The sequence below is a fragment of the Triticum aestivum genome, chromosome 2A, assembly GCF_018294505.1.
Source record: "Triticum aestivum cultivar Chinese Spring chromosome 2A, IWGSC CS RefSeq v2.1, whole genome shotgun sequence".
NCBI lineage: Eukaryota > Viridiplantae > Streptophyta > Magnoliopsida > Poales > Poaceae > Triticum > Triticum aestivum.
The window spans coordinates 447,765,502-447,792,944 of NC_057797.1; the positions used below are offsets into that span (position 1 = coordinate 447,765,502).

At 42.3% G+C, this 27,443-nt stretch overlaps 1 protein-coding gene and 1 long non-coding RNA gene across 6 annotated transcripts; one reads left to right on the forward strand and one right to left on the reverse strand.

The window, feature by feature from the left end:
* Positions 1 to 13,072: 13,072 nt before the first annotated feature.
* LOC123188940 (uncharacterized) lies at positions 13,073 to 22,245 on the reverse strand. 5 transcript variants are annotated; one of them, XR_006495444.1, is made up of 3 exons: positions 21,816 to 22,238; positions 15,477 to 18,195; positions 13,073 to 14,621 (listed from the first exon to the last, which is right to left on the reverse strand). XR_006495444.1 is itself a non-coding variant. In XM_044601230.1 (3 exons), the coding sequence occupies exons 1-3, from the start codon at positions 22,019 to 22,021 to the stop codon at positions 14,591 to 14,593; spliced, it is 312 nt and encodes a 103-aa protein (XP_044457165.1). In that variant the 5' UTR covers positions 22,022 to 22,225; the 3' UTR covers positions 13,073 to 14,590. The 5 variants fall into 5 exon arrangements, 1 of the variants encoding a protein (XP_044457165.1); XR_006495443.1 differs by having other exon boundaries at positions 15,374 to 18,195; XR_006495442.1 differs by having other exon boundaries at positions 13,073 to 16,069; positions 16,249 to 18,195; positions 21,816 to 22,237.
* Positions 19,079 to 19,981, forward strand: LOC123188941 (uncharacterized). The gene is made up of 3 exons (XR_006495446.1): positions 19,079 to 19,593; positions 19,688 to 19,768; positions 19,852 to 19,981. It is a non-coding gene; the product is annotated as an uncharacterized lncRNA (long non-coding RNA).
* Positions 22,246 to 27,443: the final 5,198 nt, after the last annotated feature.

A 27,443-nucleotide genomic window follows, 5' to 3' on the forward strand; every position in this document is an offset into this window, starting at 1 on the left:
CTGCACATCTTTCAAATGTTGCTCGGTGGCCCTGTTAACCCCATCTCGAGCAGCTCGGATGTATGCATCAGCCGAGCTGAAGGCACTGAACGCCTCTTATGAGAAGCGGGGATTTCGTAAAACGGCCCTCCGGCGCCGGTGATTCATGGCGCTCTCCACTTCCGAATTGGTGACGGAGATATTTTCCGAACCCTCGGCAGAAGGACAGTCCGGCGCCACTCCCATATTGGGCCCCGTCTCTTCGGCTGGGACCGAATCTTGGTTATCAGGAGTACAACCGGTCGAGTCCCCGAACACAGTTCGTCGAACCTTTTCCCTGATACAAAATGAACATATGAGTCACAGTTGGACGCGACTGCTAAAAGGAGCATAGTTGCGAACCCATACCTCTTCAAGGAAGGCCCGACCATATCTCTATTTGCCTTCCTCTTCGAAGGCCTACTCGACGCGGGAGCCGCTCTCTTGCATAGGGCCTAGGGCCTATAAGTGCCTAGGGCCTATATCATGCATCAAAACTACTTTTGACCATATAAATTTGACATGCAAGCTCAAGAACAGGGTCACCTAAGCAACACAAATTTTCAATGAATAAAGCACTAGAACAAAAACTAATTGGACCAATGGAGGAGTCACATACTAAGGAACAATCTCCCCAAGAAGTTTTGTGAGAGGTGCTTTGAGCAAGGAGATTGAAAATGGCAGCAAAACAAGCTTGGACTCGGGTTTGAGCTGGTTTTTCGTGTTTGGGGGAGGAAGATGAAGTGTGTGGCTGAAAGAATAAGTGGAGGAGGGCCACCGTGGGCCCACGAGGCAGGGGCGCACTCTAAGGGGGTGGGCGCGCCCTCCACCCTCGTGGTAAGGTGGTTGGCCCCCCTGGTGTGTATTTTGTTCCATAAATCCTCAAATATTCTATAAAAAATCATATTTAATTTCCAGGGCATTTGGAGAACTTTTATTTTTGAGGTATTTTTATATTGCACGGATAATCAGATAACAAACAGAAAATTATTTATTTTCACTTTATTTCAACTAAATAACAGAAAGTATAGAGAGGGTACAGAAGGTTGTGCTTCTAGTTTCATCCATCTCATGCTCGTCAAAAGGAATCCACTAACAAGGTTGATCAAGTCTTGTTAACAAACTCATTCCGATTAACATGAAACCGGAGAAATTTCGAATAACACTAGGTTACCTCAACGGGGATATGCACATCCCCAATAATAAGTATATCATATTTCTTCTTGACAGTAGGAAGAGCAAATTCAAAACCTCCAAATATAGCCGATGGAATTTTTCCGATAGAATTGATGCTATGAACTTGAGGTTGTTTCCTCGGAAAGTGTACCGTATGCTCATTACCATTAACATGAAAAGTGACATTGCTTTGTTGCAATCAAAAACAGCCCCTGCAGTATTAAGAAAGGGTCTTCCAAGAATAATAGACATACTATCGTCCTCGGAAATATCAAGAATAACAAAGTCCGTTAAAATAGTAACGTTTGCAACCACAACAGGCAAATCCTCACAAATACCGACAGGTATAGCAGTTGATTTATCAGCCATTTGCAAAGATATTTCAGTAGGTGTTAACTTATTCAATTCAAGTCTACGATATAAAGAGAGAGGCATAACACTAACACCGGCTCCAAGATCCAATAAAGCAGTTTTAACATAATTTGTTTTAATGGAGCATGGTATAGTAGGTACTCCTGGATCTCCAAGTTTCTTTGGTATTCCACCCTTAAAAGTATAATTAGCAAGCATGGTGGAAATTTCAGCTTCCGGAATCTTTCTTTTATTTGTAATACTATCTTTCATGTACTTAGCATAAGGATTGGTTTTGAGTATATCAGTTAATCGCATACGCAAAAAGATAGGTCTAATCATTTCAGCAAAGTGCTCAAAATCCTAATCATCCTTTTTCTTGGATGGTTTGGGAGGAAAAGGCATGGGTTTCTGAACCCAAGGCTCTCTTTCTTTAGCATGTTTCCTAGAAACAAAGTCTTTCTTATCATAACGTTGATTCTTTGATTGTGGGTTATCAAGATCAATAGCAGGTTCAATTTCTAGATCATTATCATTACTAGGTTGAGCATCATTATGAACATCATCATTAACATTTTCATTAGGTTCATGTTGATTGCCAGATTGTGTTTCAGCATCAGACATAGAGATATGATTTGGATTATCAGGTGGTTCAGCAATAGGTTCACTAGAAGTTTGCACAGTTCTATCATTTTTCTTTTTCTTCTTTTTAGAAGAACTAGGTGCATCAATTTTATTTCTCTGAGAATCTTGCTCAATTCTCTTAGGGTGGCCTTTAGGATACAAAGGTTCCTGAGTCATTCTACCAGTTCTAGTAGCCACTTTAACAGCATAATCATTTTTCTTACTATTCATCTCATTGAGCAATTCCTTTTGAGCTTTAAGTACTTGTTCTACTTGAGTGGTAACCATAGAAGCATGTTTGCTAACAAGTTTAAGTTCAACTTTAATATTGGCCATATAATCACCCAAGTATTTAATCATATCAGCATTTTGTTTTAATTGTCTACCAAAATAAGCATTGAAGTCTTCTTGTTTAAACATAAAATTATCAAACTCATCCAAGCATTGACTAGCAATTTTAGCAGGAGGGATTTCAGCTTTATCATATCTATAGAGAGAATTTACCTTTACTACCTGTGTCGGGTTATCGGGGTCTGGAGGTTCTTCAATAAATAAAGGATTACGATCATATGTTTCTTCAACAGACGGTAAATTAAGACCATGTATTTCTTCAATAGGAGGTAAATTCTTAACATCTTCAGCTTTAATACCTTTTTCTTTCATAGATTTCTTTGCCTCTTGCATATCTTCAGGACCGAGAAATAGAATACCTCTCTTCTTCGAAGTTGGTTTAAGAATAGGATCATTAATTGGAGCAGGAGTTGGCTCCAGAGCTAGCTCCGGAGGTGTCCAATTATTTTCATTTGTCAACATATTATTCAATAAGATTTCAGCTTCATCCGGTGTTCTTTCCCTGAAAAGAGAACCAGCACAACTATCCAGGTAATCTCTGGAAGCATCAGTTAGTCTATTGTAAAAGATATCAAGTATTTCATTTTTCTTAAGAGGATGATCAGGCAAAGCATTAAGTAACTTGAGAAGCCTCCCCCAAGCTTGTGGGAGACTCTCCTCTTTAATTTGCACAAAGTTGTATATTTCCTTTAAAGCAGCTTGTTTCTTATGAGCAGGGAAATATTTAGCAGAGAAGTAATAGATCATATCTTGGGGACTACGCACACAACCAGGATCAAGAGAATTAAACCATATCTTAGCATCACCCTTTAATGAGAATGGAAATATTTTAAGGATATAAAAGTAGCGAGATCTCTCATCATTAGTGAACAGGGTGGCTATATCATTTAATTTAGTAAGATGTGCTACAACAGTTTCAGATTCATAGCCATGAAAAGGATCGGATTCAACCAAAGTAATTATATCAGGATCAACAGAGAATTCATAATCCTTATCGGCAACATAGATAGGTGAAGTAGCAAAAGCAGGGTCAGGTCTCATCCTAGCATTTAGAGATTTCTTATTCCATTTAGCTAATAACCTTTTGAGTTCATATCTATATTTGCAAGCTAAAGTAGCTAAAGAAGCATCTTGATCAAATAAATAACCCTCAGGAACAACAAGTGATTCTTCATCATCACTTTCGTCTTCATAATCAGATTCAATATTTTCAATCTCTCTAGCCCTAGCAATTCGTTCCTAGAGAAAATCACTAAGTGGCATAGTAGTATCAGGCATAGAGGTAGTTTCATCATAAGTATCATGTATAGCAGAAGTAGCATCATCAATAACATGTGACATATCAGAACAAATAGCAGAAGCAGGTTTAGGTGTCGCAAGCTTACTCATAACAGAAGGTAAATCAAGTGCAGAGCTAGATGGCAGTTCCTTACCTCCCCTCGTAGTTGAGGGATAGATCTTGGTTTTTGGATCTCTCAAGTTCTTCATAGTGATAAACAGATATAAATCCCAAGTGACTCAAAGAATTGAGCTATGCTCCCCGGCAACGGTGCCAGAAATTAGTCTTGACAACCCACAAGTATAGGGGATCGCAACAGTTTTCGAGGGTAGAGTATTCAACCCAAATTTATTGATTCGACACAAGGGGAGCCAAAGACTATTCTCAGGTATTAGCAGCTGAGTTGTCAATTCAACCACACCTGGAAACTTAATATCTGTAGCAACGTGTTTAGTAGCAAAGTAATATGATAGTGGTGGTAACGGTAACAAAAGAGTAACTAAAGCAAAGTAATGTTTTTGGTATTTTGTAGTGATTGTAACAATAACAACGGGAAAGTAAATAAGCGTAAACCAGTATATGGAAAGCTCGTAGGCATCGGATCAATGATGGATAATTATGCCGGATGCGGTTCATCATGTAACAGTCATAACATAGGGTGACACAGAACTAGCTCTAGTTTGTCAATGTAATGTAGGCATGTATTCCAAATATAGTCATACGTGCTTATGGAAAAGAACTTGCATGACATCTTTTGTCCTACCCTCCCGTGGCAGCGGGGCCCTAATGGAAACTAAGGGATATTAAGGCCTCCTTTTAATAGAGAACCGGAACAAAGCATTAACACATAGTGAATACATGAACTCCTCAAACTACGGTCATCACCGGTAAGTATCCCGATTATTGTCACTTCGGGGTTAACGGATCATAACACATAATAGGTGACTATAGACTTGCAAGATAGGATCTAGAACTCTCATATATTGATGAAAACATAATAGGTTTAGATTTGAAATCATGGCACTCGGACCCTAGTGACAAGCATTAAGCATAGCAAAGTCATAACAACATCAATCTTAGAACATAGTGGATACTAGGGATCAAACCCTAACAAAACTAACTCGATTACATGGTGAATCTCATCCAACCCATCACCGTCCAGCAAGCCTATGATGGAATTACTCACGCACGGCGGTGAGCATCATGAAATTGGTGATGGCGGATGGTTGATGATGACGACGGCGACGAATCCCCCTCTCCGGAGCCCCGAACGGACTCCAGATCAGCCCTCCCAAGAGGTTTTAGGGCTTGGCAGCGACTCCGTATTGTAAAATGCGATGATTTCTTCTCTCTTATTTTTTTTTCTCCCCGAAAGCAGTTATATAGAGTTGGAGTTGGAGTCGGAAGGTCTCCAGGGGGCCCACGAGGTAGGGGGCGCGCCCTAGGGGGGCGGCGCCCCCCACCCTCGTGTGAAGGGTGTGGGCCCCCTGGTCTTCATCTTTGGCGAGGATTTTTTATTATTTATTGTAAGATATTCCGTGGAGTTTCAGGTCATTCCGAGAACTTTTGTTTTCTGCACATAAAACAACATCATGGCAATTCTGCTGAAAACAGCGTCAGTCCGGGTTAGTTCCATTCAAATCATACAAGTTAGAGTCCAAAACAAGGGCAAAAGTGTTTGGAAAAGTAGATACGTTGGAGACGTATCAAGCTCCAGCGCCCAAGCTTCTAGCTTTTCCCTCAATCGAGAAAGCACTCCAATAATGTCCGGATCCGGAGCTAGGGGTAAGTGGACGGCCTCCTCCGTCAAGAAGAAGGATATTAAGGCACTTCGAGAGGTCGGATATTTGGCCAAGGAGATCACTCACCGTCGTCCCTACTCCAGAGCCCCACGAGAGGGTTGTTTTTCTCACACATTTTGTCCGCGGGCTGGGTTTCCCTCTCCACCCCTCCGTCCGTGGACTGATGTTTTACTACGGGCTAGACTTCCATGACCTAGCCCCCAACTTTATCCTCAACATCACGGCATTCATTCTCGTGTGTGAGGCCTTCCTCCGCATCCCGCCTCATTTTGGCCTATGGTTGAAGACCTTCAACGTGAAGACGAAGGTGGTGGGCGGCCAACAAGCAGAGTGCGAAGGCGCCATGGTGGGCAAGATGCCCAACATTACCTGTCTCGAAGGCTCGTTTGCGGACATGGTGAAAGGGTGGCAATCGGGGTGGTTTTATATCACCGAGCCGCGTGACGCCAACTGGGTGGCGGCCTCCGAATTCATATCTGGATTCCCGATGTGGCTCACCTCCTGGCAAGAGAGAGGCCTAACCTGGGGTCCCTCGGACGAGCTGACTGGGCTCCAGACGTGTGTCCAGAATATGATGGATAGGAAGATCAAGCTCGTCAACATGGTCCAAGTCATGTTCATTCGCCGGGTCCTTCCGTGCCAATGCCGGACTTGCTATCTGTGGGAGTACGACCCGGCCAATCATCAGACACTACAAGAGCTCTTCGGCACGACGCACGAAGAAATTTGGAAAGTGCTCTTCAAGGCCAGGGAGACGCCACCGCCCACGACCAAAGATCGCGGGCTTAGCTTAAAACGCCAGGCTAACCCGATAAGCTCTTTTAATGTTTTCGAGGCGTACCCTTTACTAGCATATTTTGAGAAAAATTCTAAGCCTTCCAACCCGTGTTTTCAGGCCTGGGTCAAGATAGCGGAGGGGATTAACAGTCCGGCTCCGCTGCCCGAAGACCAAGAATTCCCATTGTTGACGAAAATGCTTTTTCCAGCACCTTATGAGGTACCAGAGAAGACGGCCAAGAAAGTGGCCAAAGGGGCCAAGAAGGGCCCTCGCCGAAAAGGCGCTCCGGACATGATGTCCGAAGACGATACTTCCTCTTCGTCCGCTGATGACAACGATGAAGAGGAAGAATAAAGCGACTCCCCACCTGAAGTGGGGAGGAAGAAGAGAGTGGCCTCCACAAATCCGGAGACAAAAGCACCTAAGAGGGTTAGAGGATCCCACGCGGATAACTCCGTGTGAGATGTTGACAGCAGTCCGGAGAGACCTCGCCGGACCAAGCCTCAGGTCGCCTCGTAAGTACCAGGATCCGAAAACATCTAGCTTTCCGGGTTTGTGATATTGATATACCTTAAACCTGGTTATTGCAGTCCAACACGCGATGGCTCCCTGCGATCCTCGTCAGAGGGATCGCTAGACTCAAAGGAGATGGCTAGCATGTCTCCGCCACGTGCTCATTCCGTCTCTCCCAAGGGTGACGACGAGGTGGTGTCGCAAAAGACCTTCCCCGATCGTGGGGGCTTCCGGAGATCATCGGGGTGGTGCCCCCGGACAATTCCTCAATTGTCGGACACATGGGGGAAAATGCCCCCAGCGGGGACTGGCGACGAGGGCCGGGTTCCCTTTGGACCTGAGCCGGATACCATTCCGGAGACTTATGCGGCTCCAGAGTCCAGCGAATGGGATGCCCCGAAAGGAGGGAATGTGCCTGTTCCGCCAATGGCCTATATCCAACTAGAGGCGCCGGATAACCTGCTGGAGGCGCTACGAGGCGCCTCTATTGTGGATGCGCACCGCGCCCTTATGGGAGCGGTAATAGAGAAGGTCCAATTCGTGAAAAGCGGACTGACGAAGCCTGCACTAGCCTTCTGTCAGGCTTTGGGGTAAGTAATGCGTTTGTAGGAAGAATATCACAATATAGGCAGTAGCCCCTGATGCTCTGTTTGGTGTTCAGAAAAAAAAAGCCGAACAGAGGATCAAAAAGAAATATTGCAGGAGTCTAACATAAGTTGTTTTTGTGAATAAGCAGGTGTCGCTGCAGGTTGCCACCGCTCATGCTGCAGAGGTCTCCGGACTGAAGCGGGAACTGGAGCGGGCCGAGGAAGAGCTCGACCTCATAAAGAAGCAGCTAGAGGATAGCCAAGGTATGTGCTTATCTGCTGGTACCTTTTGATAGAGAAAACGAATAGTCTGTCCCGACTGAGTTGTCATGAACTTTATTAGGGGCCACGACTGAGGTGGCAGCCCTCAATAAGGCGTTGGCCAAGGCCGAGGACAAAGCGGCCAAGGAACGTGTCGCGCGTGAGAAGCATGAGGCCCAGGTCGGAGAGGCGCAACAACAGCTCCAGGGCGCGATCAAGAGATTTGAGTCCTTGGAGCGCGATTATAAGGCGCAGGAGTCTAAACTGACGAAGGCCCGCCGAAGCGCACATGATGCATGAGTCGAAGCCCAGAACGCCCTCCGGGAAATTCAGGCGGTCAAGGAGATTGCGACGGTAATTCTTTCACCATGTAAAGCAAGTATGTAGAAGAAACGTTCCTTGTACTTATCCGAGTTCGGGTTTTCCAGGGGCGTTTACGGATCTGCCGCGTAGTATATCGGATGCTGCCGAGCATTATCGAGCCTAAGAAGGGATGTATACGGAGAAGCTATTCTGGTCCCAGTATCTTGGACCCGAACATCCGTTGCCCTTCATCGACCAGCTAAAACAGTTGGTCGAGCTGCACAAGTCGGCAAGCTAGCCATGAAGGACCTGATAGTCCGGCTATGGCCTGCCGAGCCTGTACCTGGTAGCTATTTTGGACTTGTTAAGCGGCTTGTAAATGCCTGTCCGTGGCTCGAAACCGTGAAGCAATCGGTTTGCATTGAAGATGCGCGTATGGCCTTTGCTCGCGTCAAGACGCATTGGGCAAAGCTGGATGCCAAGAAGCTAATGGCCGAGGGGCCGCCGGAGGGCAAGGAGCATCGTCGACTCGAGCTCTATTTTGATGGCGTCCTGGAGGGGTCCCGCCTTGTGGCGGAACAATGTTCGAAGGATATTATATTCCCATGAGAATAATTGTATTATCCTGTCCTGTAATATGGAACAATGATGTTATGTATTATCCTGTCCTGCACCGTTAATCCATATTTACACACAGATTAATCTTTCTGCAGATTATACATTGACCGACCGTGATGTATGTGCTCATATAGCAATAGAAACATCTTTTGAAAAACAATTGCTGGTGAAGATAGATGAAATATCTGTGAAACAACATCAAATGATGTGCCTGCTAAATGAAAAAGAGTGGCTAAATGATGATGTAAGTATCCTTACATACAAGGAAAAAGTCCCTGATTATTGATATCCATTAGTAATGTTTTCAAAAAAATTATAGGTAATCAGCGCATATATATGTTGTATAAAGGACCAAGTATAGGTCCAGAATGATAGTAAAGTATATTTTGAGAATCCCTTTGTTACCGCACTGTTAAAACGGGATGGCAAGCTTGGAATACATGAAGATGGTACCTTTATGACAGAGATTGTCAAAACCTATGTGAATCATGACATGGTAAAATTCATATCCATAATTTTCATGTTCTGCGTTTCATACATTTTTATTAGTTATTTTATACTAACTATCTTGATTATAGATTAAACTTCCAATAAATATGAACAATACACATTGGTATTTGGCTGTTGTGAATGCAAAAAAGTGTGAGATTCAAGTACTGGACTCACTGTGTTGTGAGTTTAACCGAGATGATCTCACTGCTACGGTTAGTTACTACATCATTTCAAATTATTTATGTCAAATGTCATAAATTGATCTCTTGCTTATGTGCATTATTTTTTATGACTAATTATTTTTCAGCTACAAGGGCTACAATATCATTTGGACATTCTGAAAAGTCAAATTTTTATTAGTCCTAATTGGAAAGACTTTGATGTTAGTAAATGGAATATAGTAGAACAACTACAGAAGCCAATTCAAAAAGATAGGTATGGAGTGACAAATATGTTCTCTAACAATATAAGCAATATTGTCATCCATTCAGAATAATCAATTTGGTTTTAATTATACAGTTCATATTGTGGTCTATTTATGCTTAAATTCATGGAATATTGAACTGGATATGCACTATCCTATCCAATTACACAGGTATATATCTATTTTGTTTCATACAAAAAATTTATTGATATTCTAATTTTTTTATATATACTAATAATTGTTGTTGCTGCTCAGGATATTATTACTTCTTTTAGGTATAAGTTAGCCAGCATACTATTATGTTGGAAAACAAATACTGCTGGAATGACTACAACAGCCGAACAAAGTGATGACGACACTAAGGAGATCGTAATGATGTGGAAATGTTGGAAAGTCTAGATAATAATAAAAAAAATCAAAAAATTGATCCCGTCAACTGCTGAAAATAAATATGAATCATTATTATCTGTTCTTTCTAACATAAGCCCACAGGAGTTGATGGGTGGAATTTGCAGCTACATCCAATCAATCGATTCCACTGAGATTTTAGAGTAAGTAATTTTAAGTTAGTAGTGCAATTGCCAACACATATTATCCTATTATTATCTTATTATTTTCTTGACATAATGATTACCAGGAAAGTATGGGTACAGAGCTCCAACCCATATACAATTAGGTTGACTCTCAAACAACTACAAACAATTCTAAATGACGATTCTCCCTTGGATCTTGATTGTTTCAATATGGTCGTGCGCAAATTTATGTTTGACGACATTCAAACGGCCAAAAAGAAAAAGGGATTGATATCAAAACATTATTTAGACATGCAATTTTGGGTATGTTCATTATATATTTTTGTATATAATCTATTTCTATGATAACCTTTTTAACCGATTGTTATATATACTACTAGATGATAACTGATTTTGGACAACATCCAAACTTCCGAAAAGAGTTAGATGTGGAACAACTAGCATATTCTGTTCGTAGTTGGCCTGGTTTCAACTATAATATTTCAGCATGCAAATCGGTAAGAGCATTTCTCAGTTACTTTCAACACGGCATTGTTTTACATCTAATATTTAGCATATTACAGATTCATATTCTAGTACATTCCAATGGTGATTTCATTCTCTTCATATTGGACAAAGATACACATACTGTCCATATTTTGGATCCTACCCCTATCGATCCTATCTACCAATATAATCCACATGCAAAATATTTGCACAGACTTATATGGATTGCAGAATATTTATCGAAAGCAATGTCAAAGGCATGCCCTGGGTCTAGATGGAATGAGAATATTCTCCTATGGTGGCATAAAATCGTAGATGATATTCCCGTTTACAACAGGTAACATTTTTCAAGATATAAAAACTATACACTAAGTATTTGGTTTACTGAATATGTATAATATATGTTCTCAACATCTACTAACGATATATGTATGTATTATATCAGGGAACTATCTGGTTATCTTATTACCCTCTACATGTCCACATGGGGAGATGGAAAACTGCATTTACCATTTCTAAAGGTGAATATCGTAAGCATTTAAATAATCGCTTTTGTTTTACGCATGTGAAACTAAGCAATCATTGTTATTATTTTAAACATGTGAAAGTAATTTTAGTTGCCTACAATTTTTTTGAATGTATAGGATGGATACGAACTCAGGAAACAAATTTTGGGACATCTTCTAACATTCGAGCACAATGAATCTCAAGATGGCATGCCTACCGGTGTCCTGGACTTCATCAATTGTATCAGGATGAAGAAGCTATCAACTATATGTCCAACTGCTGCTCCTAAATTGTCTCGACAATCCTAGATGTTGTAACGCACCAGCTTGGTCCTAAAGTTTAGTTTGTTCAGCTTAGGGAACCACATAGGTTTAGCCAATAGTACCAGCTCAATCATAAAGTTTACTTTGTTCAGCTTAGGGAACTACATAGGTTTAAACAATAGTAATGCTTTGCTTTCTATAAAAGATCTTAGTTAAAAGAATATATTGCTTCTGATGCTTACATGGCATAACCAAAAAACAGTTTAACGTTGGCAATTACCTTTCAGAGAGATACTGTGGCATACAACTTTCTTCGATACATGGTATTGTTGCTATGCCCAGATTTGATGAAAACTCTTATTCTTGGATGTTGAACCTGCCACCAGATCTGGCCTCCCTAAATCTGATGTGCCCATTGTTGTTGTGTGTTGGCTACAACTAGAGATAACCACGAAATCAGGTGACTATGTAAATCCCTGAAAGCAAGTGGAAATACTAATTACAGAACAGAAGCAGACTTTGGTGGTTGTGGATTTGGAAGAAACAGAAGTGAAAACAAGAGTTACCAGTACTTAGTTGTCATGTCTTTCAAGCGAATGATCAGCTTCTGATACAGCTGCGACTTCTCAAAGTCTTGCTTGTCATAGTGGGCTTGATAAAGTTCGCCTCCAGCACCCCAGCGACACCTCTACCTTTACTGCTTGCAGAACTCAACATTCGATGGAAAGGCTGGACAGAGTTAATTTTAATGTAAAATTTTGTTACAAATATGGACTCTCTCGCACCGGCAAAGTGGTGCTTTAATTCGTGCGTGTACCGTGCATAACTCTAGATTTAGAAAATTGAACACAAATTGGGCAAGCCCCAGCCGTAGCAAGTAAAAAAAGACACTGCATATTTAGATCAGAACAACTGTAAGTAGTGGCCAGAACTTTACTGGTGTTTAAGCTTTGATCAGGAATAACTACTGGTACATGCTAAACTGTTCATGCTCGTAATTTTTTATTTAAAAAAACAAACCATGATTGTATAGAACTTCCTCTCAACACATACTCACACTTGTCGAACATCTATCAAACACAGACCATCAGACAATTTCATAAAAGATTCCTATTTAGTAAAGGCGGTGCGTGCTCAAACTTTCATTTCTTAAAGATAAACCAAAATAAATATTACACATCTATATCTATTCTCAGTCTTATCAATCTCAGTATCAAAACCACAAAAGTGCACACATTTGTTACAAAAATAGGAATAAGAAACGTACTTAACAAAAGTGCACACGTTTGTTTCAAGAATACTAGCAATCAGAATCCTAATTAGCTACGTACAAGAGTCCGACACAAACACACGGCTTCCCCTGGCTTTACTTAGCAAGAGTCCGAATTCCAATTAGCTACACACGCCGAGTCGGACACAAACACACGGACTCCTCTGGCTTTAGTCCGAATCTAATTAGCTACACACGTGGTGCTCCTACAAATACAAACACAGGGTTTCCGCTGGCTTGGCCAGCTTTGTATGTCGGCTCTGCACTAGAAATCACCTTTCTAGGTAGTCTTACAATCTCGCCGTACAGCACGACTCCACCTGAAGTACGTCCGATCTCATGCCAAGCTAAATACGGTTTTGTCGTTTTGAAAAAGACATGAACTTTCCTGTGTGCCCACAACCATAGCTTCCATCATCATTACCTTGCCTGTATACGGACAGTTTGCACTCTTTAGGACAGATAGATTTGAAATTATTATATCTTTTTGAATCAAATACAAGAACAACACAATATAAGATATGCAAGTTTATCCAGAGGAATGCAAAAAAAAAAACACATGTACGGGTATTTGGCATCACCAGCTTTTGTGTTTCCAGTGAACATCTTAGCCTATTTGAAGAAGACACGAACGAGTATGAATACATGTTCTCTGGCCAAGGTATGCTCAATACAATTAAAATATATTTGCATCATTATTTTAACCCTTTACTAAATTTTCATGTTACAAATCAATGCAGAGTGGGAAAGAGAAATGGAAATCAAAATCACAGAAGATGATGAAGTTCATAACCCTAACCCGTATGATTTCATCTATAGCAACATACCAAAGAACACACACATGCTCAAAATGGTACCAAATTGCAGCTTCTGCTATGCAACAAAATTCAAGTATGAAACTAAGGGGTTATGCTGCAGAAAAGGATGGATAAGACTAGCCAATCCAGATACACCACCGGAACTCAGGAGACTTTGGACAAGCAACGAATCAGATGCAAGCCATTTTCGGAACAATATAAGATTTTTCAACGGACACTTCTCATTCACTACTCTATACTGCAACCTTGACAAAGAAACAACTGACATGCGAAAAGCTGGTATTTATACGTTTCGAGCACATGGTCAGATCTATCATAATATACACTCATTTGGTAACAGTCGCTCAGATCCAAAGCATCTGGAGTTATACTTCTACGATGATGATCCAAGCTTGGAGCATCGTTACCGCCGTTGCCTCGAGGAAATGTACGAGCAAGACAAGCAGGTGATTCGAATAATAATCGACATTCTACGCGATAATCCATACTCTCAACAGTTCAGGAGTTTGGGACAAGCCCAAAACCTTGAGGACTACAGACTCATATTGAACCTTGACCAAAGATTGGACCAAAGAACTTACAATGCACCAATCAATTCGGAGGTAGCTGCAGTGTGGATTGAAGGAAATGAAAGAAGAGATACTTATGACAAGAATAATACTACATGGGAACAACAACGAAATAGAGCACATTCGATCATATTACGGGTGCTATGATCCATTGTCGTATCCTCTGTTGTTTCCAAGAGCTGAACTGGGTTGGCATAGGGAAATCCCAAAGAGGGACACACGAGAGGAAGATGTCAGTGCTGATGTCAGTGCTGATAATATCAATAATGAAGATGAACCAGGTAAAATTTCGTATATTATTCTATTCAAAATTATTTTCATATATGGTACACTCCTACATATGCAGCAAATTTTTCATGTTCTAATATTTTCACAGATTCAGTCAATGGCTTGTGGGTAACTATGAGAGAATACTACTGCTATAAATTCCATACACGACCAAACATATTCAACCCAATATTGCACGGCGGACGGCTTTTCCAGCAATTTGCAGTAGATACATATATCAGGATTGAAAGCTCCAGACTGGATTACATGTGGCATCATCAAAAGGAAATAAGAGCAGATCTATACCAAGGCCTTCTGGACAGCATTCAAGCTGGAGAAAAAAAGGGAAATGCAGTCAGAAAACGAAGAGTACTTGCATCATCATTTATTGGAGGGCCACGAGATAGACTTCGCCGATATCTAGATGCCATCGCTTTAGTTAGAAAATATGGAAAGCCAGACATATTTCTCACAATGACCTGCAACCCCAATTGGGAAAACATAACACGTGAACTACAGTTTGGACAAACACCACAAGATCGCCCAGATATTGCAGTTCGTGTTTTTAGGGCGAAGCTAGAAGAAATGAAGAAGCAACTATTTAAGAAGAACATTCTTGGAAAGGTCCAGGCATATACATATGTCATAGAGTTCCAAAAGAGGGGACTACCCCATGCTCACTTTTTACTGATCATGACCGGAAAATATAAGTACACATGTCCAGAACAGTATGACAGAATCATCTCCGCTGAGCTCCCTAACAAGCACAAATACTCAGAGTTGTACAAAATGGTAATCAAACATATGATGCATGATCCTTGTGGTGCATTGAATAAATTATGTCCATGCACAAAGAATCTTCCGTCATGCAAGAACAATTATCCAAAGCCATTTAATGTAACTACAATTCAAGGCAAGGACTCCTACCCAATATATAGGAGACGCAATGACGGTTGGACTGAAACGGTCATGAATTGCAAACTAGATAATAGGTGGGTGGTTCCTTACAACCCCTATCTGTTAAGGATGTTCAACTGCCACATAAATGTTGAGATATGCTCAAGCATTAAAGCTGTTAAGTACCTATTCAAGTACATCTACAAGGGTCATGACCGAGCATCTGTATCTGTAACTGACAACGTAGACGAAGCCAAAATCGACGAGATTCAACAATACAGAGACGCACGTTGGGTGACACCACCAGAAGCACTATGGAGAATATATGGCTTCAAACTAAGCAAAATGCACCCACCGGTCTTCCAACTGCAGCTACATCTCCCAAATATGCACATGGTTCCATACCATGGCAAAGAAAAAAATAAAGAATGTTATCAACCGTGAAGGAACAGAAATATCAATGTTGACAGCATACTTTCAAGCAAACAACTTACATGAGAAAGCACGAGGTATACTATACAGAGACTTTCCAGAATATTATACTTGGCAAACACAAGGGAAGTTCTGGCAAGAGAGGGAACGAGCCGCTTTGTTCCAGGTTGGCAGGATCGTCTCAGCACATCCAGCTGAAGGAGAACGATATTATCTTCGAGTTCTCCTAAACCACGTGACAGGCGCCACCAGCTATGAAGACCTACGAACAGTCGATGGACAGCTAATGCCAACCTTCCGTGAAGCTGCAGAAAAACGGGGGCTCATTGAGGCAGACAACACATTGGATGACTGCATGACAGAAGCGGAGTTGTTTCGAATGCCATCGTCGTTACAAAGGCTATTCGCAACAATCCTGTTGTTTTGCGAGCCAAGCAACGTCCGTAGCCTCTGGAACAAACACCTAGAGTCAATGTCAGAAGACTACAGTAGAAACTGCAAATGCAAGCACATGGTTGAACAGATGGTGCTGAGAAATAACAGGGACATGTTGCACTCAATGGGAAAAGACATAAAATCATTTCCTCTTCCGGAGATTGACAAACAACATGAGACGACAGACGACATACCTAGGGAAATCATCGAGGAGACCTCGATTGAGGTGGACCCCGAGGACGCATCTTTACATAAAAACCTAAACAACGAGCAGAGGAAGGCCTACGATGAAATTCTACACACAATTGACCGCCAAAGAGGAGGCATATTCTTTGTCGATGGACCAGGAGGCATAGGAAAACTTTTCTTTACAGGGCGCTCTTGGCCACAATACGCGGACAAGGAAAAATTCTTGTGGCGACAGCCACTTCTGGTGTTGCTGCTTCCATAATGCCCGGAGGGAGGACGGCACACTCGAGGTTCAAGATTCCACTAAAAATAGACGATGGAGCTATTTGTGGATTCACTAAACAAAGTGGGACAGCCAAGCTACTCCAAGCAGCATCACTAATAATCTGGGATGAAGCATCTATGACTAAGAGGCAGACAGTGGAGGCGCTAGACAAAAGCATGCGGGACATAATGGACAGACCAGATCTTCCATTTGGTGGAAAAAAAGTCGTATTTGGAGGAATTTTAGGCAAGTGCTCCCTGTTGTCCGGGAGGGAACAAGAGCCCAAATAGTAGACGCATCACTACGCAGGTCCGAGCTCTGGAATTCCATGCGTCAATTGAAGCTTGTGCACAACATGAGGGCTCAGAACGACAAGTGGTTCGCAGAATACCTACCGCGCATTGGTAACAGAACTGAGGAGACAAATGATGATGGTGAAATATTCCTACCTACAAGGATATGCGTGCCAAATAAGACGGATAATAATGGCCTGAATAGACTCATTGACAGTATCTACGAAACATGGAACGCTTCCCTAAAAGATCCAAAATACATCACGTTAAGAGCAATTTTGTCCACAAGGAATGACTCAGTAGACAGAATCAACTTAAAAATGATTGATCGCTTCAAAGGAGAGGAGATGGTGTACCACATCTTTGATTCTGTAGAAGACGACCCACATAACTACTATCCACCAGAGTTCCTAAACACCCTCACCTCAAATGGACTACCTCCACATATGTTAAAGCTCAAAATAAATTGTTCAATCATACTACTCAGGAACATCGACCCCGCTAATAGACTCTGCAACGGCACAAGGTTGGCCGTACGTGGATTCCAAAACAATACAATTGATGCAGAGATAGTAGTAGGGCAACACTCTGGAATGCGAGTTTTCTTGCCTCGGATACCATTATGCCCATCTGACGATGACATGTTCCCGTTCAATTTCAAGAGGAAATAGTTTCCAGTGAGACTCGGTTTTGCAATGACAATAAACAAATCACAAGGTCAGACAATACCAAATGTCGGCGTCTACCTGCCTGAACCGGTTTTCTCACATGGTCAACTATATGTTGCCCTTTCTAGAGCGACCGCGACATCAAACATAAAGGTATTAACGGGAGCACATGATGAGGACAAAGGGAAGAATAAGAAGATCAGTACAGGAGACACAAACACAAAGGAGGACAAAAGGAAAAAGAATAAGAAGATTCGTACAGACGAGACATACACAAAGAATATTGTCTACGCAGAAGTCCTCACCAAATAGGTAATGTAGTTACGCATTCAAATTTCATATTACATTGCTAATTTTCTAACCATAAATTCATTACTTGGATTCTAAGAACAATTCAACTGTCAACTTCGGAGTTAGAATTCATAACTACTTGGTCGTCTTTAAGGAGCATGTCTTCATGTCCTCAACCACAAAGTCATTCATGAATATATTTTTATGATGTGTCCAATAACTCATTCAGGGTTATTTAAAACTTTGAACACTTTGGTGATCTCCATTATGTGTATACAAGCTACATATGCAATTTACAGAAAAATCTATAGCCAAGGGGAAACTGAAACTTAGCAGCCAAAATAGGAACATATTTCTCGCCTTGGAGTTGCTGCTGCTGCATTGAATTTTCTGAATATCTCTTTCTCTAACTCAATGAAGAAACCTGAAATATATCTGACCCATTTTGAAAAATACATATCAATTTATAAGCTATATAGATAAACAAAACAAGAAGACAAGCAGATGAACTGAATACGTGCTACCATGTGTGCCATACACATTGTTTACTAACTAGTCAAAATATGTAAAAAAAATACTAACTACCAAAGCATATCTGAATCTGCTAACTACCACTACAGCAACAACTAACCACGGCTAGAGGGAGGAGAGGTTGATAGGTTGAACGCGAAGTCAAGGGCACCAGCCGGCGCCTGCTCGACCAGCGGCTGCTCGACCCGCGGCTGCTCACCCACCAACCACCAGGGTTCCTGCGGGGGGAGGGATGGGAGGGAACAGGAAGGAAGAGGGAGCCGCGCAAGGTCCCATTGATACGGCGGCGCGGGCGGACGACACCACGGTGTGGCCGTCGGAAGTGCTCTTCTTAATGACCTCGTCCTCCGACAACGACGAGGAGACGGGAGGTGGCGGCACTGGCCATCAGTACGGGCGGAGAATGGTGAATGGGAAGGGGATACGTTCATTTCTTATAGAAACATTTTTTTCCTAACAGAGAGTTCGTGTTGTCTTTGTGTGTATCGGTCAATTCCTGCCTGGGCCAAGCCCGAACAATGCAAAAAAATAAATTTACAAATGAAATATAAATTTTCAAAAAATGTTTATCTCCAAAAAAATGATTTAATTTCTAAATAATCTATACCAATATAAAAAGGCCCAGAGATGCAGATCCAATAAATCCGGACCATCCATTTGTGTTAATCCAACAGTCATTATTGTTCTAATGGTGAGTACTAAACATGTTTAGCGTTAAACGTCTTTCTCCTGATCCCCTTCCTTTCCTACGAAAGAAAAGGGGAACTGCCGCACGCACGACGTTGCCTCTCTCCGCCCCAACCGCCTCCGCCCGTTGCACCTTCCCGCTGTCGCCCCCATCACACCTTCAAGAACGCCCCCACCCATCGCCTCCTCCTGCACAGCCTGGCCGCCCGGCGGGACGCCGCCTCCTAATAGACCTACTGGCCGGCCATCGAGGACGCCCACCCATTACCTCGCCTCGGACGCCGGCCGTCGGGGATGGCGCCTCCTGCATCGCCTGGCCGGCCGGCGGGACGCCGCCTCCCACTACACCTTCTGGCCGGCCGTCGGGGACACCGCCCCTACTACATCGCCCGGCCGACCGTCGGGGAGGCCGCCTCCTCCAACGCTGCCTCCCCACCATCCAACGATGCCGCCGCCCTTCACCGCGTCGGCCGCTGCCCTCACTCCGACGCTGCGAGCTGCGGCGCCATCGCCCTTCACCGCGTCGCCCGCTGCCCTCACTCCGACGTTGCAAGCCGCCTAACCGGCCTGATCCACTCGATCTGGATTGCCAACCCTCCAGACTTTCTTTGATATGTACATCTCCAATCAAATCTGATCTCAAAGTTCATTTTTTGTTTGTAATCTGGAATCTGGATGAAATTTGACAATTGTACTAAACTTGTTGCAGGGTTGGGAAGAATGCAGACGGTTGGATCACCGAAGAGGAGCTCAAAGAGTTGACAAATGAGCTCGAAGAATGTTGTCACGAGTAATGACAGTTGAAGCTACGTAGTGTGTTGTTTGTTCACAACCGGTCATATCAATGCTTATGACTTTCTCTTGCGTTGTCAGGTCCTTACTCGGCACGGCCTCTACAAACAACTCACCAAGATCCTCGAGTGCGTCGAGGAGTACACGGTGTTGATCATGGAGGAGCTCGACCCCAACCAGAACGGTTACATCGAGGTCCGTCCTTTTTCACCCTTCATCTCTTTCCGTCGAATACTTTGCTTTATGCACAACTGCTCTATAAGCTTACTTGGGTAGTATATTTATTTGATTGACTGGATGTGATCTAGAGATGTGCTCAGGTTTTATTATAGCATGTTTAGATTTGATCTGAATCGTATCCTATGTAGGACTAGCCTAATTAGTTCGCCGTGGAAGGGGACGGTGGCTGTGGAATTAGTGGCATCTCCTGGATGATGCGCTATGAAACGACTACATTACACACAGTGATATGGAACTTTTGGTAGTAGCTAGGTAGTTGATCAGTTGAGCTGATTTGAATAGATTGCGCTTTGATTTTTGGAATTTTCTTTTACCGGCTTGAGGACAAGGTATTTGCCCCCTCCCTTGGTAACTTGCCTGTATCATTAATTACGTCGGATTTAGTACAATTTTAACTCATTTGTAGGAACCAGCTGGTGGTGTTAGACACACAAATACTTTTGGGAGGAGGCGTTTTGGCTCTCGGGTGCACATGCACCCACATGAATAATAAAATCAAAAAATAGTTTCCCTAAAAAAATCAAAAAATAGTAATTTAAAAAAATCTGGAATTTTTCATAAATGTTCGTGTTAGTGTCGCAAACATGCTTGACAATTTTCATGCAAAACGGAGCAACATCGTTTCGTCGGTGAAAAAAAAATTTGGGTGTGACATTTTGGTATAACAATTGATGTTTAATTTGTTTTTTTTTTTGCATAGGCCAAAATGCTTTACCTTTCTGCCTATATTTTCAGGCAGATTTGGATTTTGCAAAGAACACATACAAATTTTGTTCAGATTTTTTTGACATTTCAAAATTCATTTTCCACAGGTAGGAGCTAGGAGCATGTGCTCCCGGGAGCCGAATTGTATTCCCGATACTTTTGGTGCTACTTTTCAACAGAAAATTCACGTATATCTTTAAGCCGGATTAAAATTACACGTGCGTTGCACGTGCGCATTTACTAGTGTTGAAAATGATTCTTAAAAAATATTGTTTCTGAAATATCTACTCAAAAATAAAAAAACACGTTCTTAGAAAAATATATATTAAATATTGATGTTTTTTAGAAAAAAAAGATTGACAAACTATTTCATGGACCAATACTCTTTCATCGGATGAATCTACGGAGTTAAAGTAGGTCCTGACTAACGACGTTAGGTGGCTTCTTCATGTACGAATTTCATGGTCCAAAAAATTACACTCGGTGTAACCTTATTTTCAAGGTTTGCCACAATTGGATATAAGAAGTGCGTAAAGCCATGTGGAGCATGTTTTCGTTGCAACGGGCATTTATACTAGTCAATCCCTAACTAAACTCCTATTAGTGCTTCACTAAAATGGGCCAGCCTCGTCAGTCATAGCGCCAGCTGCGGCTCACTGGTGCTTGGGCACACATGTACGCACAGGCGCTCGGCGCCATGGACACGACCAACTGCAGGCACAAGGGGAGCACACCAGGGGCGGCCGGGAACAGCGATGGGCATGGCGCGCAGGTCGCGGCCAGCAAGCACGGGCCACAGTGGGCAGCGGCGCGCACATGCAGCAGTGGTGACATCAGCAAGGAGCAACAGCATCAGGCAACAGTGGCGGGCGGCTACGACAGTGGGCGTCAGCAGCAGCGGTTAAGCCACGAAGCAGCAGCGCACCTAGCAAGCAGCAGGAGCGTGGCGGCGGACGGCTAAGGCGCGCGTGGCGCTGGGGGCGCGCACGTACATGGAAACTTGAGCATGGCCATGGACGAGGACGGCCAAGCTCGGGGATGACGGCAAACAGTGACAAACGGAAGGGGAAAGGGGGGGAGGGGTCGGCAGAGGAGCTCACCGCGAGCTCGATGGCGCGGTCGGCGAGGCCGAAGGTGGACCGGAGGCGACAAATCCGACGACGAACGACGGCGGCCATGGCGGGGAAGACGACCAGATGGCGAGGTTGTGGAGGGCTCCAGCTCGAACCGGAGGTTGTAGGCGATGCAGACGAGGCCGATGGAGCTCTAGAGCATATCCTCGCGGGTCAGGGACGGCTCCGGCCATGGGAACGGTGGTGGCGCGGCCATGGACGCGCTCGAGATAGCATGGGAAGAAGGGGATCGGCGTGAGGGAGTGAAAGAATGGGACGAGCAGGCACCTAGGGTTTCGAGAGGATGGCGGGGGTGGTCTTATCCACTGGGGGGAGTCGCGGGATGGCCGACACGCAACCCCCGGGCGGCCATGGTGGCTGGATGTGTGCCATGGCTATTCCCCCTGTTTACTGTACGTGAAGAAGAAGTAAACAAGAAGTGGACTGGGTTTCCTAATGGGCTTAAGTGCACAGGAGATTTTCTCCCTTTTCTTTTATTATTTTTAACATCTGACTCAGTTTTATATTCATTTGAAATAGCAAATGACTTTTTGTGTGAGTTGAAACTTGGCACATAAATACTAGGTAATATCCTAGGAGTGCACAAAAAAGTTTCAAGGCAATAGAAATTATTTAATAATTTTAGAAATTGAAGTGGTCAATTAATTTGCTGCTAGTACTATATTAAGTAGGTTATGGGCCTTTTAATAATTCGAAAGTTGTTGGTTGTTACATGACAATTACTTAATGAATATTTGCAACATCTTGAACATTTTAGTTTTAATGTTTGAAAACTTTTGTTGTTTGCCTTTAATTAAAATTTGAATTTGAATCGTTTTGAACTAACGCGAGTTTATCAACAGTAACAGAGGTGAGATGGCATCATTAGCAGAGGTTTATTGTAGCTTAATTATCCGGGCGTCACAATTCTCCTCCACTACAAGAAATTTCGTCCCGAGATTTTAAGAGGTGTAGTAAGGAGGAAGGGATTTGGTTATGAAATTCTAACGAATCTTCTCGGTCTTGATTGCTCTCCTCAAAGAGGTCGATCCATAACGTTGATGTCTTTATACTTCAGCTTGAGGTCATCATGATGAAGTCGGCATCCTTTCTTCGGGAACTCCATCGTACTTACGAAAAGGAAACGGGGTAACTTCGGAATACGAACTCTACAAGGTTGATATCCGGTTTATAACTCAGGGAATGTGGTAGAAAGTAACTCTCGAGTTGAAACTTAAGAAAATATCGAGAACGAAGTAAGAAGGTACAATAAGAAGTTTCAAGCGGGTAGGCAATCGTTCGATGCCTAATCAGAAGGTGAAAGGGGTTCAGAGCTATGGGAATAAGTATTGCGTCTGATACCAAAATAGATCAATAGGAAGGTGGCTCACAAAATACATATGAAACCAAATGCAAGGGATAACTTTGAAATAGGGTGGTACAGGAGAGTCAGGTTTCGTTCCTGTGGAACTGTGGGTTATGGGCCCACCATGTGGGTTAAAGTAGAAGGAGTAGTGCCATCTTGCACGATCATGATAGCAATGCATGTCAGAGGGTAGTCTATTAGTTATGTCGGCAACAACGTCGGTACCAAGGGCGAGGGACGAAGAGAACCATTTTCTTGCTCGTTGAATGAGGCGGACCAATAGACAAAGTTCTCGTCCATCGGTGGCTACCGGAATGTCATCAACAATAGTAACACAGTCTTACTGACAGGGTTGTACACCAAGGTGTTTACATAAGCAGCAGAATATTACTGCTTAGATCATATAGATCACAAGAAAGGTTAAACAAAACAATGGATAGGAAAATGTGATCATAAGATTAAACAAAACATTGGAAAGGGAAATGTGTTTAAACACATATTTCAGGGGTATATCCTTTCCAAGGACAAGCAGAGCATGATATCTATGACAAGATATAACGTAGAAAACCTTTTAGGTAAGGGGAGAAAATTTTTAGGGCATTACCCATACAACGGTGTTTGGATAATTGATAAAGAAATTTGAGCATTTTGCTTTAAATGTTCTTATCAAAGATCGAAGTACCACAGACATGCTTCGAGATAGCATTGACATGGTCTTCAAGCAAAGGTCAGACTTTGGATACACGAAGGAGCCATCAGGAACAACTTGTAGAATAAGTCTTATAATTTCCTCATGGAAGAATGGATAACCTTGCTGAAAAGGAAACTATAATAATAGGTCCTCCGGCCAGGTGTGCTAGGAATGACATCACCTTATCGGGTCAAATACTAATGTTATAACTCTTGGGAATATGTTACAACCATCATATCTGACCGAGATTCAGATCTGATTGGTGTCAGGATACCTCAGACTCAGTATGCCTGAGAAGAAGAGGTGCAACACAAATAGACGAGATGACATTGTAGATTCTCGGGAAATGAACTATGGAAGTGAGTTCCTAAACAAGAGTTTATCATTAAACCAAGGAGAGGATGAGGAGGTGGCTGATGGACTCAGCGACAATTCATCGAGACTTCCCTAAAGATGGATTTCCACAGCTATGTGAACAAGGAGATAACATTAGTCAGATCAAATAATATAATGATGTAGTCTCGAGGGAAACATACACAATTGAACAATGATAGAAAGGTGCACCCGAAAATCTGGACTAGGTAGCACGATCAAAGTTCGAATGATGATTCAATAAGCAATAGACTTAGAATGAAACTATCGACCAATAACTTCAAAGCAACAGGGTTGCTAGAAGTTTAGAATTTACACATCACAAGCCATTTGTCGGTATTCCGGTTAGAAACAACATGGGGACCAAGGAATGAACAGATATGGCAAGAAGTATCACTTGCATCAAGAATTCTTAAGAGGTGGTGAAATTCTCACGACATTCTTGACATAAATGATGGTAATACTCCAAGGTAAAAAAACAAATGCTGGATAGCAAGGATCTCAAGGTATAACACAAAACACGAACAAGTTTGTGTTGAACGGAAGGCAATAAAGTGGTCAATGATAACACAAATCATCGAGGGCAAGGATGGTATTTCTCATCTTGAATTCAATTGATATCCTGGAAGAGCTCAGAATGCTAATGATGATCATGACAAATTTTGTCGAGAGGCTCCACGAAGAAGCAATTGAACAACGGCTACATCAAGCAACAGGACTAATGCAGAGAAAGATTATTGGAACCACGGATACGACACCAACTCAGAATCAAGCTTGCTGTTCAAGGTGAAACGATGAGACAAGGAAGATCGACGTAAGCTTAGCTCATCGCCGAAAGTGGTGCTCCGGAAATAAGAACCAGGTAGCCCAATTAAAATTAGCACGATACTGATATAGCCGATCATGCTAGAAATGATATGAATGAGAACAAACTCATAAGTAAAGAAGATTACTAATAGTTGTTTAATCAAGATGCGGACTCGATTTAGTTATCAGTGTCCTTGAGTGTTTAATGACTCAGAGCCCGTGAAAAAATTGGAATCGCTGAGAATGTAGTACTTGATGGAGAACTCATAAGAAGTTATGCAGTTCCGTGATAATCTCGAAATACCAGGGGGTAATACTCGACGAAAGATCAAAGTAAAGGTAGGAATGGTGTCTTGATCCATAGAAGAAAAGTGCTTAAACTTGCCCGAGAAATGGGGTCAAATAAGAACATATGGTCGGAACCACAATTGCAAAGGATCAATTCACCGATACCAATGGATATTATATCAAGGAAATAGTTATTATTACAAGAAGCTTCCATCATAGGATCTACATCATGTCCATGGGCATGAACACAAAGGTTCAAGGTCGACTCCCACTTCCTCAACGCATAACCTTCCATTCACCTCTCGCATTTCGAAAATGACATTAGTTGTTGAAAGTTTTACATGTTGCAATACCAGATAAGTATGACCCGTGAAATCTTTAGGGTTCACGCAGATTAGGGAATGCGTTGGTTCAACCCATCGGGGCATCTTAGGAACATATAGCACAAACTTCAGAGTAAATAATACAAGCTCGAAAGTAGAGTATTGTTATCAAAGCAGAAGATACAAATTACCAAAGTCATTATATACCCATGGAAACGCTCACAAGGTTATTGAATATGAAGGACAATGTCAGGTAATAATCCAACAAGAGGTCTTGTGGTCTACAACAGAGCTGATGTGAGTATCGGTACTCTATCAGAGGAAGAAGGAATGAAAGGGCATCGGATTATAGAAACAACTGACTAATTCAGAGCTCAAATGCAAAGGAATTATCATTTACAAATCAAGGGATTAGAAGCCAACAGTCTGATTAAGAATGGATAAGTTGAATAGACATTAGGGGTACAATCGACGTCAATTTGATTGGTCGATAACCAGCTCATGTTCAAAATGGCATCTGAGCCGGAAAGATAATTTAGAAGGTTCAATTGATGATTGTGTGCATTCGCACACATGTTGAATCAATAGGATCAAAATGACGGTGTCAAAAGATACTAATGAATATTGCTAGTCATATGGGAGCATCCATAATGTAAGCATACAAGTACTTGCAGAGCAATAGTTTGAAGAGGATCCTCAGAAGGTCGGATAGTATTTGAGAGTATCTTATGAAGCATACAAACAACTAGGGATGAACAGATACTGATAAGTGCGAGGAATTATCCATTGGGGTATTCATGTGGTAAGAACTGCAAGGCAGTAACCTCAAAGGATTTTCGGAACAACAGAGAGAATTTCAGGGTATCTTGTAATAACAAGATCAATTGGGAAACATTATATGAATGGCGAGTATATGTGATTATCCATAGGGGCTTGTCAATGGGAGGGAATTACAAAAGCCACGACATAAAGTCTCGAGAGGACATCGGAGAGTATCTTCGGATTCTTCTAGTGCAGCAGGTGATCATCTGTAATAAGGGGCTCTCCGAATGAAAGTTGTTATGAGAACCTAATGTTAGAGTTTAGCAAATCCATTTAACCCGAATAAAAGAGAGATCAGAGTCCCAGAGTATAGACGAGGAATAAAAGATCCTAATACCACCCAATGGCGACGTGGGCCCGAAAGCCACACAACTATGTTAGTAAAATAATTTTCACAGACTAGACTCAACTTCGGCCAAGGAGTTTGAAAGGGGGATTCCTACAGGCAGTCGGCTCTGATGCCAACTTGTGACGATCATACACATAAATATGTACGATCAAGATCAAGGACTCACGGAAAGATATCACAACACAACTCTAGACACAAATTAAAATAATACAAGCTTTATATTACAAGCCAGGGGTCTCGAGGGCTCGAATACACAAGAGTCAGCAGAAGCAATAATATCTGAGTACAAACATAAGTTAAACAAGTTGGCCTTAAGAAGACTAGCACAAAAGTAGCAACGATCGAAAAGTCAAGGCCTCCTGCCTGGAACCTCCTAACTACTCCTCGAAGTCGAACTCCACATAGAATCATCCTCGGATCCACTGGCTCCTGGACTCCATCATATGATCGCAATAACCGGGAAAAGGGGAAAAAGAAGTAGCAAAGCAACCGTGAGTGCTCATCCAAAGTACTCACAAGCAAGGATCTATACTACATATGCATCGGTATCAATGAAATGGATAGTATCTGTGGACAGAACTGCAGGATGCTAGAATAA